Here is a 14,663-nt window from a genome sequence, read left to right as displayed (position 1 = left end):
TAGGTAAAAGTTTACAGCTCAAGTTAATTTCTCATACAAAAATTTAGATACGTATTGTTTTGTGACATTAGTTGCAATCCCCACAATGTGACAGCATGCTCCCCCTTTCCAGCCTGGGTTCCCTGTGTCCATTCTTCCAGTTCCTGTCCCTTCCTGTCTTCTTGTCTTGCTTTTGGACAGGAGTTGCCCATTTGGTCTCGCATATTTGATTGAACTACGAAGCACATTCCTCAGTTGTGTTATTTTTTGTTTTATCAGCCTGTCTAGTCTTTGTCTGAATAGATTAGACTTTGTGCTTCAGGAATGGTGTCAGTTCTGGGTTAGCAGAGTGTCTGGGAGCCATAGTCTCCGGGGTTCTCCAGTCTCTGTCAGACCAAAAAGCCTGGTCTTTGTGAATTTGAATTCTGCTCTGTATTTTCTCCCATTATGTCTGGGACTCTGCTGTGATCCCCATCAGAGCGATTGTTGGTGGTAGCCAGGCACCATCTACTTTTGGGCTCAGGTTGGTGGAGGCTGTGATGTGGTCCTTTTGTCCTGTGGGCTAATATTTTCCTTGTGTCTTTGGTTTTCTTCATTCTCCTTTGCTCTGGATGGGATGGGACCGAGAGGTGTATCTTAGACGGCTACTTCATAGGGTATTCGATGGCTGATTTTTTGGAAGCGGATCACTAGGCTGTTCTTCTGAGGCACCGCTGGGTGGATTCAAACCTCCAGCCTTTTGGTTAGCAGCTGAGCACATTAACGATTTGTATCATCCAGGGACTCCTTGATCTTATTACCCTGCTAAAAAACTCAGTCGCTCCCTGTTGCTCACTAGAAAGAGCTCAGACTCCAGGATGGCATTCAAGGCCCTCAGCAGGGTAGCCCTGACTTCTCTCCAGCTCTCTTCGCCTCCCCACCTCCAGGGGATAGAACCCATCCATGTGAACCAAATACCTCTAAGGTTCCTGGCTGCTGGGCCTGTGTGCACCCAAGTCTTTGTGTGGGTGGCTCACCCCATTCCCAACTGGGAAATTCACCTGGCTCTCTGGGATCCTGCCCGAATGCCATCTGCTCTGGAAACCTTCCCTTGGGACTTCCAGCAGCTCCACGTCCCCAGCACCTGGTTACACCCTTCCTGGTAACAGGCACCTGCCTCCTCACATGATGACCTCTCCTTGTCTGAGAGTTCCAGGAGGGCGGGCTCTGGGTCCCACTGGGCCTTGTGACTAAGGTGTGCTACCATTCACCTGGTGCCAATTAGGTTGTTGAATGAGTGCTGAGTGAATGAGCGGATTCCTTCCTGTCTGGCCTCAAAGCCGGTTGGAAGGAGAGAGCGGAGCACACAGAGGAGGCCTCATGGTGCAGTGGGAGAGTATTGTTGTTGTTGGGTGTCGTCAAGCTGATTTCAACTCATGGTGACCCCATGTGACAGAGTGGAGCTGCCCCATGGGGTTTCCTAGGCTCTAATCTATAGAACCAGATTGCCAGGTCTTTCTCTCTTAGAGCTGCTGGCTGGGTTTGAACTGCCAACCTTTCGGTTAGCAGCCTAGTGCTTGACAACTGTGCCACCAGGGCTCCTTTGGGAACAGCACGGACAACCTTTTTTCATAGTAGCTCTGTCGCTTGCCAGTGTGTAACCTCAGATGGGCCACTTCTGCTCTGCATCCCAGTTTCTTTATTGGCTCAGGAGGAAAAACAGACATGCCTCCCTGGCTGTTGTAAGGATTAGAAATAGGTCAAGCACTTGCACATGGTAGGTGGTCAGCAGACACAGCTATCATTGCAGCTAACATATTAAAGTCAAAAAGATGCCTGTTGTCAGGTGCTGTTGAGTTAGTCCTGACTCAGAGCAACCCTGTGAATGACAGAATGAAACACTGCCGGGGCCTGTGCCATTCTCACAATCATTGTTATGCCTGAGCCCATTCTTGCAGCCACTGTGTCATTCCATCTTGTTGAGGGTCATCCTCTTTTTGACTGACCTTCTACCAACCATGATGTCCTTCTCTAGGGACTGATCCTTCCTGATAACATGTCTGAAGTATGTGAGACCTAGTCTTGCTATCCTTGCTTCTAAGGCGCATTCGGGCTGTACTTCTTCCAAGACAGATTTGTTTGTTCTTTTGGCGGTCCATGGTGTGCTTATTGTCCATCAACTGATGAATGGAAAAACAAAATGTAGTATACCATCTAGTGGAATGTTATTCATCAATAAAAATAAATGAAGTCCTGATACATGCTACACCACGGATGGACCTCAAATACATGCTGAGTAAAAGAAGCCACTTGCAAATGACCATGTATTGAATGATTCCATTTATATGAAATGCACAGAATCGGCAAACCCGTGGAGATAAGAAGTAGATTAGCGGTTGCCTAGGGCTAGGGCAGGGAGGAGGAAATGGAATGACTGCTAATGGGTTTCTTTTGTGGGTGACGGATATTTTCTAAAATTGATAGTGGTAATGGTTGCAGAAATTTGTGAATCTACACTTTAAATAGGTGAATTGTATGGTATTTGAATTACATCTGAATAAACTTGCTATTAAGAAGCCCAATGGTTAAGTGCTTGGCTGCTAAAAGAAAAGTGAGTGGTTTGAACCCACCAGTGGCTCCGAAGGAGAAAAGACCTGGCAATCTGCTTCCGTAAATTTACAACCTTGGAAACCCTCTGGGGCAGTTATACTCTGTCCTATAGGGTCACTATGAGTCGGAATTGACTCGATGGTATACAACAACAAACTTATTATTTAAGAAAACAGGATGCCTTGATTTACCAGGAGTGCAGGGAACACTTACATGTGGGGAGAGTCCAAGATGATATTTGGGGAAGAGGGGCAAGAGGGGAGCTCTTGAGCAGCCCTCAGTTCTGTCCCGAGAGCCCCTGACTTGCAATGTCTTCCTCAAATGGGACTAACTGCTCTTTCAAGTGAGGAAGCCAGCAACCCAGGGGTTTCACAAGTTTTTATTTCACTCAGCAGGAGGCTACCAGCGCAGCCCTTCTCTCCAGCTACCAGCCTCAGCAGAGACACACCTGAGGCCAATCAGCCCCCACTGCCCTCACGGTGCCAGGCTGGGCCTTCCCTGGGGCAGAGGACATGTCCACTAGGGGGAGAGCGCCTGCCTTTAATCAACACCCAGCAGCACAGATAAAGGCAGTGGTGGTTCACTGGTAGAATTCTAGAGGTTTGTGTGTTGCTCTGATGCTGAACGGGTTTCAGCAGAGATTCTAGACTAAGATGGACTAGGAAGAAAGGCCTGATAATTTACTTCCAAGAATCAGCCAGTGCAACCCCTAAGGATCACACCAGTCTGATTGTAACCCATCAAGAGGAAGGCACAGGACCAGACAGCATTTTGTTCCATTGTGCATGAGGTTGCCATCAGTTGGGGGCTGTCTTGGTTATCTAGTGCTGCGATAACAGAAATACCACAATTGGGTGGCTTTAACAAAAAGAAGTTTATTCTCTCAGTTTAGGAGGCTAGAAGTCCAAATTCATGGTGCCAGCTCCAGGGGAAGGCTTTCTTTTCTAGCTCTGGTCCTTGTCATCAATTTTCACCTGTTCTAGAAGCTTCTCAGCACAGGAACACCAGGTCCAAAGGATGCGCTCTGCTCCCAGCTTTTATTTTTTGGTGGTAGGAGGTTGCCCTGTCTCTCTGCTTGGTTCTTTCTTTTATATCTCAAAAGATACTGACTCAAGATACAACCTAATCTTGTAGAGTGGGTCCTGCCTCATTAACATAACTGCCTCTAATCCTGCCTCATTAACATCACAGAGGTAGGATGTACAACACATAGGAAAATCACATCAGATGACAAAATGGTGGATAATCACACAACACTGGGAATCATGGCCTGGCCAAGTTGACACACATTTTTGGGGGACATAATTCCATCCGTGACAGAGGCCGACTGACAGCAGCTGACAACAACAGTGCAGATTAGGAATGTCCTGTGATTATATCTTTTAATCCTACTTAACCCAGAGACAGAGGAAACACTGGTGGTGTAGTGGTTAAGAGCTACGGCTGGTAACCAAAAGGTCAGCAGTTTGAATCCACCAAGCGTTTCTGGGAAACCCTATGGGGCAGTTCTACTCTGTCCTATGGGGTCATTATGAGTGGTAATTGTCTCGATGGCAATGGTTTTTTTTTTTTTTTTTTAACCCGGGGAAATGGGGATGATCAGCCTTGTTTTACTGATGAGGAGGGTTAGGTTCCCAGTGGCAAGTTAGGTCTAAACTCACCCAGCTAGCACACTGTGGAGTTGATGTTCAAACCCAGGCCTGTCTGGCTCCAAAAGTCATGTTCAATTAAGCCACCACCTTTACTCTACAGCCTTTCATATAATGCAAGAAACATCTGGTTGTTGGAAAACAGATTGGAAGACAAAGGCCTGTGTGTAAAAGACACGTCACTGGTAATTGCACAGGAGAACTGTGGTTAGCATGTTCATCTGCCTCTCCCAGTCATTTGACCGTATGTGTGTGATCGTTAAAATTATAAGCTTTTTATAATGTCATCAAATATTCTTTAAAAATGGGATTTTAAGCTGCTGCTTACAACCCTATCTTACAGCTATGCCACACCTTATTTATCCCCCAAATACTCCATCCTTGGGTATCCCCTTCACACACACACACACACACACACACAATATACACACACACCCATGCATGTGTACACACAAATACATGTGCACACTCTCGTACACCCATGACACAAGCACACACATACATGCACACAGACACGAGCACACAAACATCACACACATTCAGGCATGCACACACAAACACATGCATATGTGCACACACATACACATGCATACTCGTACACACATGCAAACATACATACACATACAGATGTGTACACGCTCACACACATGCACACATATGCACACTCATACGCACACACATGCATGCACACATTGGTCTGTAGTGCCCTCACTCCCTTCCTGTTCCTTCTGCCTGTGGGGGCGATGCCAGACAAGAGTGAACCTTAAGTGCAGCCTCGGTAGCAGATCAGAGAGTGTAAGTTTAAATCTTAGATCTCAGGGGGGTAAAATGTTGCCAAAAGGACTTGTCACGAAAGAGCCACCTTGGGAGTTTCCAGGGAATGATGTCACCTCCACTGTCCATCGTCCATTAATCTAGACATTAACTGCCCTTTAGCCAAAGGTGCTGGCTACCGGCTTGCAAGGCATTGACCACCCTCCTCCCCAAATTCAAGGCTTGGGGCTGTGGCCCCTCCGGTAAAGTTGGGGGATGATTCCCATATGTGCAGGTGTGACTCTGGGGTCTACAGGCATCAGGATCTTCCCACCCTTCTTCAAGGAGCATTTCACAGATGGGACATGTCTGACCACCCTTGAGCACCCTGCGGTTTGTGTCACTGCCCACAGTGGGGCTGACACACAGCCTGGGGACTAAACTCAGTGCCACCCCATGCATTCTTGCCAGCACCTACAGCAAGGTTTTGTTTTGTTTTTAATTTTTTTGTGTTTTAGGTGAAAGTGTACAGCCCATGCTAGTTTTTCATCCCAAAATTTTATACACAAATTGTTGCGTGACATTAGTTGCTATCCCTGCAATGTGTCAGCATTCACCTCCTTTCCCTTCCACCCTAGGTTCTCCGTGTCCATTCGTCTAGTTTTTCTGTCCCTTCTTGCCTTCTAGTCTTTGCTTTTGGGCAAGGAGTTACCCATTTGGTCTTGTATACTCGATTGAACTAAGAAGTACTTTCCTCACATGTGTTATTGTTTGTTTCATAGGCCTGTCTAATCTTTGGCTGAAAGGTAAACTTCAGGAGTGGCTTCAGTTGTGAGTTAGCAGTGTGGTGTTAGGGGGCCAGAGTTGGGGGTTTACAGGGGTTTTTATTTAAAAAAAAAAAATTAAACCCAAACATCTGTTCATAGGCCTATTGGTGCTTTGTTTCCTGTGCCCAGTGTGACCTCCCAGGCCTGAAAGTAGACTAGACTGTGGGGTATGGGAAAGGCTTTAGGTTTTGGAGGCAATGGCCAGCTGTGTGACCTTGAAGATGCCATCAGCCATGCTGAGCCTCAGTTTCCTCAACAGTAATGGAGATAAATAAGTACCTCAGGGGCCTGTTGGGAGGCTAGAGAGAACATTAGGGGATAAAAGGCAAAGGCAGTTTGGGCTCTGACATTGGACTGTCCAACATTCAGCTCTATTGCACAGGAGTGATCAGTATATATTTGGTACTTGGGCCATGGGGTAGATGAGATAACTCATGGAGAGTGTGTAGAGTTAGGGGAGAAGGACACCAAGAAATCAGGTGACCGCCAATATTTAACTCTCCAGAAGAGGAAGAGGAACCCATGAGCAGAAACTGAAATGAAATAGCCAGAAATGTTGTTAAGAAAGGAGACAATTTTCAAGAAGGAGGAAGTGAAGCAGTAGCACGTAGTACAGAGCTCAAGTAGGATGAGAACTGAACAGTGTCCGTTGGATTTGGCAGTTGGTTGGTCAGTGGTGATCTTGGCAAGAGCAGTTTTAGTGGAGCAATGGAGGGGGCAGAAACCAGGTTAATGTGGTGTGAGGAGTAAAAAGAGGTTGAGGAACTTGCCAATAAGTCTATACTACTCATTGGAGGAGCTTGGCTTTGAGGTGAAGCAGAGAAGCCACCTCGTTCATTGGCTTAACATCTAGGAAAGACCGAACCACCCACATTTTGGCTCAGACTCCAACAATACCTGGCTATGGTTTGGCCCCTCTTCTTTGCCTACCCTACCTTATCTGTCACTCCTTCAAGGCACAGTCCAAGTTGCACCTCCTGAAGGAAGTCCTCTCTGCCTGCCCTCACCTTTATGTGATTCTGGTAGCACTGTTTGTAGCTTTCACAAAGTGGTAGGTAAGTAGATGACCTAGTGCAGTCTCTGTGTGTCAGATGTGGAAAGTAACTCACTCAAGTTCACAAGGCCCTGGACTGGACCCAAATGTCCTGATTCCTCACTCAGTGCTCTTCCTTCTCCCTCCATCCTCTCCAGGGCACTTCTAAGTTTCCATTCAGTGCAGTACCTTGTTTTCCGACTAATGGGTCCATTATGCTTATTTTGCCTTACCAGGTACATTAACCCCCTCCCCACCCTCCGAGAGTAGAGACTACTTTTGAGTATTTGTTGAATGAACGAATGAATGAATGCATTACTTAGCATACAAAGCCTTACCTAGGACTGTGTCTGTGGCAGTAGAGCTCAGAAAATACCTGTAGAATTGACATGAATGGATTTACACTCTTACTTAAACTAAACTTGACTCTCTCCAGGGGATGAAGTTCAAGTTGATCGGTTAATTGATTAATTTAATGTGTAATTGAAAATCTTCTCCTACGAGCAGGGTACAGTTATAGGTAGCAAACAAGAGGGGCAAGGTCTTTTCTCATGGAACTTACTTCTTACTGAGGGAGAAAGACAATGAACAAAAAATCAATCAATACACAAGATTGTATCATTTTTATAAATACTCTGATGTAAATTAATGAGATAACGTGGAACAAGGCAACTGCTCACTCATCTCTATGCCGAGAAATCTGGAAGACAGCTACCTGACCAACCAGCTGGAAGAGATCCATATTTATGCCTATTCCCAAGAAAGGTGATCCAACTGAATGCAGACATTATTGAACAATATCCTTAATATCACATGCAAGCAAAACTTTTGCTGAAGATCATTCAAAAGTGGCTGCAGCAGTATATCGACAGGGAACTGCCAGAAATTCAAGTTGTATTTAGAAGAGGACATGGAACCAGGGATATCATTGCTGATGTCAGATGGGTAAAAGCAGAGAATACCAGAAAGATGTTTACCTGTGTTTTATTGACTGTGCAAAGGCATTCAATTGTGTGGACTGTACCAAATTATGGACAACATTTCGGAGAATGGGAATTCCAGAACACTTAATTGTGGTCATGAGGAACCTGTACATGGATCAAGAGGCAGTCTTTCAAACAGAACAAGGGGATACTGCATTTTTTGAAGTCAGGAAAGGTGAGCATCAGGGTTGTATCCTTTGACCATACCTATTCAGTCTGTATGCTGAGCAAATAATCCGAGAAGCCAGGCTATATGAAGAAGAATGGAGCATCAGGGTTGGAGGAAGGTTCATTAACAAGCCACGTTATGCAGATGACACAACCTTTCTTGCTGAAAGTGAAGAGGACTTGAAGCACTTACTGATGAAGATCGAAGTCCACAGCCTTCAGTATGGATTATACCTCAACATAAAGAAGACAAAAATCCTCACAACTGGAGCAGTAAGCAACATCATGATAAATGGAGAAAAGATTGAAGTTGTCAAGGATTTCATTTCACCTGAATCCACAATCAACACCCATGGAAGCAACACTCAAGAAATCAAAAGATGCATTGCATTGGGCAAATCTGCTGCAAAAGACCTCTTTAAAGTGTTGAAAAGCAAGAATGTCACCTTGAGGAGTCAGGTACACCTGACCCAAGCCATGGTGTTTTCACTTGCCTCATATGCATGCGAAAGCTGAACAATGAATAAGGAAGATGGAAGAAGAACTGACACCTTTGGATTGTGGTGTTGGTGAAGAATGTTAACTGTCCCATAAATTGCCAAAAGAATGAACAAACCTACCTTGGAAGAAGTACAAGCAGAATGCTCCTTAGAAGCAAGGATGGCTAGACTCCTGTTATCAGGAGGGATTAGTCCCTGCAGAAGGACATCATGCTTGGTAAAGTAGAGGGTCATCAAAAAAGAGGAAGACCGTCAATGAGATGGATTGACACAGTGGCTGCAACAATGGGTTCAAGCATAGCAACAATTGTGAGGATGGCGCAGGACCGGGCAGCGTTTTGTTCTGTTGTGTGTGGGGCCCCTGTCTTAGTCATCTAGCGCTGCTATAATAGAAATACCACAAATGGATGGCTTTAACAAAGAGAAATTTATTCTGTCACAGTCTAGTACGTTACAAGTCCAACTTCAGGGTGTCAGCTCCAGGGGACAGCTTTCTCTCTCTGTTGACTCTGGAGGAAGATTCCTTGCCATCAATCTTCCCCTGGTCGAGGAGGTTCTCAGGCTCAGGGACCCCAGGTCCAAAGGATGTGCTCTGCTCCTGGTGCTGCTTTCTTGGAGGTATGAGGTCCCCAATTCTCTGCTTGCTTCCCTTCCTTTTTATCTCTTGTAAGATAAAAGGTGGGGCAGGCCACACCCCAGGGAAACTTCCTTTACATTGGATTAGAGATGTGAGCTGGTAAGGGTGTTACAGTCCCACCCTAATCCTCTTTAACATAATATTAAAATCACAAAATGGAGGATAACCACAGAATACTGGGAATCATGGACTAACCAAGTTGATACACACATTTTTGGGGGGCCATAATTCAATCCATGACAGTTGCTATGAGTCGGAACTGACTCGATGGCACCTAACAATAAGAACAACAACATTGAGGGCCTACTATGTGCCAGGCACTGGGTATACAACAGTGAGTAAACAGACTTGGTCTCTACTATCGCGGAACTGATAGTCTAGGGAGGAGACAGATATTAAACCATTAACTGGGTCATCTCACAAAACAAGGTGAAATGACTACCTGCAGCAAGCACTGTGAAGGACACACTCGGGGAGATGAGAGGGCCTATAGGGGGAGTGGGTCCAATGCGTTGGGAATGGGTCAGAAGCCACTTTGAGCTTTCGTTTCTTCACTTGATAAATGGAGATATCACGCACCCAGCTCACTGGGTTGTTTTAAAGATTAAACATTCCTTAAATGTTTTAAGGGGGTTGGCAGTGGTGGTTCCGTGGTAGAATTCTTGCCTTCCATGCGGGAGACCTGGCTTGATTCTTCGCCAGTGCACCTCATGCACAGCCACAACCCACCTGTTGGTGGAGACTTGCATGTTGCCATGATGCTGAACAGGTTTCAGCAGAGCTTCCAGACTAAGATGGTGATCTACTTCCTAAAAGAAGCCAATGAAAAGTCTTCAGAGGCACCAATGGAAACCCTATTCAACACAATGTTTTGATTCACAGTTGATCACGTCAATGGCCCAGGACCAGGCAGCATTTTTCTCTATTGTGCATCAGGTCTCCATGAGTCAGGGGCTGACCCAATGGAAATAACAAGAACAACAAATGTTTCAAAGGATAGATACAATGCACAGCATTTAAAAGATGTGCGGTAAATCTTACCACAACAAAGGCTGGTAGGTTAGCCAACTGAGTGGTTAAGTTCTGAAGGAAAGTGGGGTTAGGCATATGTGAGCATTTCCTGTGCTTGGGGATCTCCAGAACAATGATTCCTGGACCCATTTCCATCAGAGTCAGCTGGGAAGGTTTTAAAAAATACAGACATCTACTCCTCCACCCCAGATCTACAAGCCCATCAGAAATTCCCAAGATGGGGTCTGAGCACATGTATTTAAAAATCTTTAATAATAAGGCCTCTTCCAAAATTAGAGTTAGTGCACATTTATCCTAAGTGTTGAAGCAATGCAAAGTTATAGAAAGAAGGAAAACAACAAGCTCCCCCCGCCCCCCAGCTCTTGGAGGTCACCCAAGTCGACAGGGTAGTGGGTATCCTTTTCAGCATTCTAGCTCTCTGGTCATAGAAACTCACAGGTAAGCACTGAGGTAGCATTTTTTTTTTTCCTTTGCAAAACCAGTATCTTATTGAAGGTTTTTCTCTCTACTTTGCTTTTGCCCCTTCACGATATAGCATTTACATCTCTTCAGGTTAATAGAGATAGGTCCAGTTCTTTTAATGTTGTTGTTGTTAATTGCTGTTGAGTTAGCTCCAACTCATGGTGACCTTATGTATAACAGAATGAAATGTTGTCTGGTCTTGTGTCATCTCCATGATCTTTGATATGGTTGAGCCCATTGTTGAGGCTATTTTCTTTTAATAACCACATCATATTCCCTAGAATAAATGGGCCACATTTTATTCAATGACTTGTGGATGGATATCCAGGTTGTTTTCATGTCTACAAACAGTGAAGCAACAAATAACTTTGTAAAAGCATTCTTACTTTTAGGTGTTTTATGTTCAGAGGACAGTCTTCAAAGAGTGAACGGAGTCAAATGAGATGTTTGTTTTTAATTTTAATAGATATTTACAGATTTGCTCTCAAAATGGCTGCAGCAATGCATATTCCCACCAGTCAAGCAGGTACATTTTTGAAAAGCTCCTTAGGAGACGCTGTTGTGCAGCCCTGGTTAAGAACCACTGGCTCAGAGCAGTTCCAAGATGGCCCCAGGCTCCCTAAAAGGGGCGTCAGAAGAGAACCTGGCAGCAAATGAGTGATGGGCTCCATCAGGGAAATGAAGAAACTGTTCTTATCAGCCCTCCCTCAGTCTCCCTCAGGCTTTGAAAACCCTCCTTCCCAGGGGAACTTCCTCCAAGTCCCTATATAAAATGTGGCTGTGGAATGAGTGAGGGAGGACCTGAGCTTTGGGAATTCCTAAGGACCAGGAAGACTTCCTGGTGGGTGAGTGCCTTCCTTGCTGCGGTAGGTTGACTCCGGTGACTTCTTCACCTCCTCAGAAGACTGGCTGGGACTGTGTGCTGCTTTCAGGTTGTGGTGTGGCAGTGGGGGCAGGGCTTCTTGTCCTCTGCCTGTCACATTTCTTCAGAGGTGTGTGAAAGGTGGCCTTGGCTGGGGAAGGCAGAGGGAGGAGGACATGGAGGTGTGTGGTTTTTTGAACTTTGAGAAGGGGACACGTTTTCTACGTGCACTGTGTTCAGGGGCAGGTTAACCAGTAAGCACGGTACGCGCCGGCTTACAGTAAGCAAGGTATGCACGGGCTTATGTGTGCTTCCTTACTAATCTGTAGTGCACAATTTAACAGAGGTTTCACCATGTCTTTGCACAAGTAAGCCCGCAAGTACCTTGCTTTTTGGGTAATCTGTCCCTGTGTATGTTCCTGGGAAGGCCAGCGATCATTGTTTCTTGACCTGTCTTGCTTGATAGACTCTGAGAGGCCAATTAAGTACAAACTAATAAACATAATGCTGCCTTCTTCACTTCCAGGGCCCCAGAAAGTCAACCTTGGCTGCCCCTGTGGTCTGCTTCATTCTACTCAGAAAAGGTCCCGCTGACCCGGAGGGTCGGGGGCTGGGTTCCGCATTAGCTTTCTTGGCCCATCCTGACTTTTATTTATGCATACTCTTTCTCCACCTCACTTCCAAGACCCCCTAATGGTGTGACTGTGGGCTCTATGTGTGTGTGTGCGTGTGTGTGATAAAATGTGTTCTCCACTGCAGGATGAAGCCAAGATGAAACTCCCCTTACTCCTGGCTCTTCTCTTTGGGGCAGTTTCTGCTCTTCATCTGGGTAAGTCTCTTTTGCCTTCAGTATTTCTCTCTCCATTTTGCACCTATCTGTAGTAAAAGGGGTCAGAGTCACCTACCCACCTCCTTCTCGGGCCATTCCCTTCTTCAGGGTCCCTGCACACTTAAGACAGCGAGGACTCTATAGCTGGGAGTTGAAGGGACTCTTCTGAGTCTTGGTTCTACTGTGACATTCCCAATTTTGTCGTCTCTACAAAACGCTGGTGATGATCAAAATAGTAGCTTCCTTTAACTTTGAGCTTACTGAGTGCACCATGCTAAATAAACATTTTCTGTACATTGTCTACTTTAATCATCAGAGTAACCCTTTGAGGTATTGTACACCCATTTCACAAATGAACAAATGAAGCTGGTAGACGATGTGACCAGTATGCAAACTCACAGCTGCCTGAGTCAGAGTCCTTGCTTTTAACCACCATGACCTCACGTGGGAGGTTGGGTTCTTCTGCTGGAGACTGTGTTCTGGGTTCCTTTCTATGCAGAGTTGAGTTCTCTGATGCCTAGGGCAAAGGGGTCGCTGCCCATGGTTCTGAGAGAGAGCAAGGGAAGTTGTGAAGCAGGGAAGAAAAGGAGGGACCTTGGTCTTTCTCCATGCAGGTACTGAAACTTCCAAATTTGAGAACCCCTTGGGAGCTAAGACCTTGCCTCAAGATGGGGAGAGGCCTTAACAGGAGGCAGAGGAGGCCCCTACTGGAGAGCTGGCACTGCAGGAGGAAGAGGAGGAAAGAGGTTCCGGAAGTGAAGATTTCCCTGAGGGAGAAGAGCCTATGGAGTCAGTCTCAGCCCTGGCTGAGGTGGACAATGACTTTCAGTGCCCTAAGGAAGAGGACACAGTAAAACTGGAGGGCAGCCCTGGATGCAGGCCCTACCGTTTCCTCCTGGTGAGGTGTCCCAGGAATTTCAATCACGCTCAGGTGAGTGCCTTGGGGCTGAGGCTGAGAACTGGGGTCAGGGGAGAGGAGCATTTCTCCAGCCTCCCTATCACTGGTGATTTTCCACATTCGGAGCCTGGCGGTGTCATCAGAGGCTGAGGCCTGCAGAGGTGAGGGCCACCTGGAAACAGAAGTTGCATTTGGTCTTGAGCCTTCAATGGCCATGGGCATGGGTTTTGGAGCCTTAAAGGCTTGTGACTAAGGTCACAAATTTCTGTGTGTAGGCCCACCCCTTTTTTCTCTTTTATCCTGTCCTGCAGATTATTTGCCAGAGGTGCTACCGGGGAAGTCTTGTCTCCATCCACAATTACAACTTTAACTACCAAATCCAGAGCGGGGTCAGATTCCTCAACCAGGGCCAAGTCTGGATTGGAGGCAGAGTCACCAGTTTGGTAAATGGGGTTCCTGCTTTAAGTGGGGAGTGCCTCCTGGCCCCAGCCAGTGCTCAGTCTGGTGCAGATTTATTTGTGGAGACCCTCTGCTGTTGCTTCTCCCTGGGATTTCCTGAGGAATTGGGGTGACAATAGATGGGCAGCTGGGTGAGACACCCAAGGGGCAGCCTGGGCATTGGGAAGGGCTAAGGATCTAGAGTCAGGAGGTTTGGATTCAAGTCCTGCTCTACATCAGACTGTTTACATCATGTGGGCAAAATGTGAGCCTATTTCCTCAGCTCTAAGATGAGGCTGGCAGCCCCTGCCCTGCCTGTTGTTAGGGCCAGAAGGGTGGGTGTGTAACTGGGATGCACAGAATGTGATGATGATGACCACTGTGAGCTGATGCTTCAGTTGACCAGGAAAGTGTCCATCATGGTCCAGTACTAAAAGACGCATGTCCCAGAGGGTTCCAGCAGGGACACTTCCATCTCTGCCCTTATGTTCCCTCTGCTCCACGCCCCAGCCCACCTCTTCCCTCCTGCCTTCTCTAGGGTCACTACAGACACTTTTACTGGATGGATGGCAGTTCCTGGAATTTTGCATACTGGGCTGCCGGCCATCCCTGGCTCATGTGTGACCCTGTGTACCCGAGGTAAGGAGGTTGAGACAAACCATGGGATAAGTGTGGGTGGTAGGAGTTGCCCCATGGAGGAGGTGGTAAGAAGAGCCACTTTCCCTGAGGGAAAGGCCTCCTGGATTTTAGACTCCTCCACTGAAGAATGGGATAGGGAGAGGGTGGTAAAGGCAAGGCCCTCCGGGGGACTGAGCCAGAGTGAACAAGGGGCTGAAGTCCCTTCCTGTTCTGCCTTCACAGGAGGCCAGTGGCACCGCACACTGTGGCATTCAACTTCCCTTCATCTGTTCCTACTGAGCTGGCCCGCCAGGAGCTCAGAGGCGCCCCCCTCCTGGCAGCTGCCTCCCCATGCCTGTCTGTTGCCACTCTTTCCACACCCCCCAGCATAAAATTGTTTTCCTGA

General features: G+C 46.7%; 1 protein-coding gene across 1 annotated transcript; it reads left to right on the top strand.

The window, feature by feature from the left end:
* The first annotated feature begins 11,089 nt into the window (after positions 1-11,089).
* On the top strand, positions 11,090-14,663 carry LOC126080573 (bone marrow proteoglycan-like). The gene is given in 6 exon segments (XM_049891765.1): positions 11,090-12,058; positions 12,234-12,303; positions 12,918-13,234; positions 13,513-13,644; positions 14,178-14,278; positions 14,501-14,663. Coding segments are annotated over 5 exon segments (771 nt in total). The 5' UTR covers positions 11,090-12,058; positions 12,234-12,245.

Source organism: Elephas maximus, chromosome 7, assembly GCF_024166365.1.
Source record: "Elephas maximus indicus isolate mEleMax1 chromosome 7, mEleMax1 primary haplotype, whole genome shotgun sequence".
In the NCBI taxonomy this organism is placed as follows: domain Eukaryota; kingdom Metazoa; phylum Chordata; class Mammalia; order Proboscidea; family Elephantidae; genus Elephas; species Elephas maximus.
Note: the sequence above shows the minus strand (reverse complement) of the source record. Positions and strands in the feature narration are given on the sequence as shown.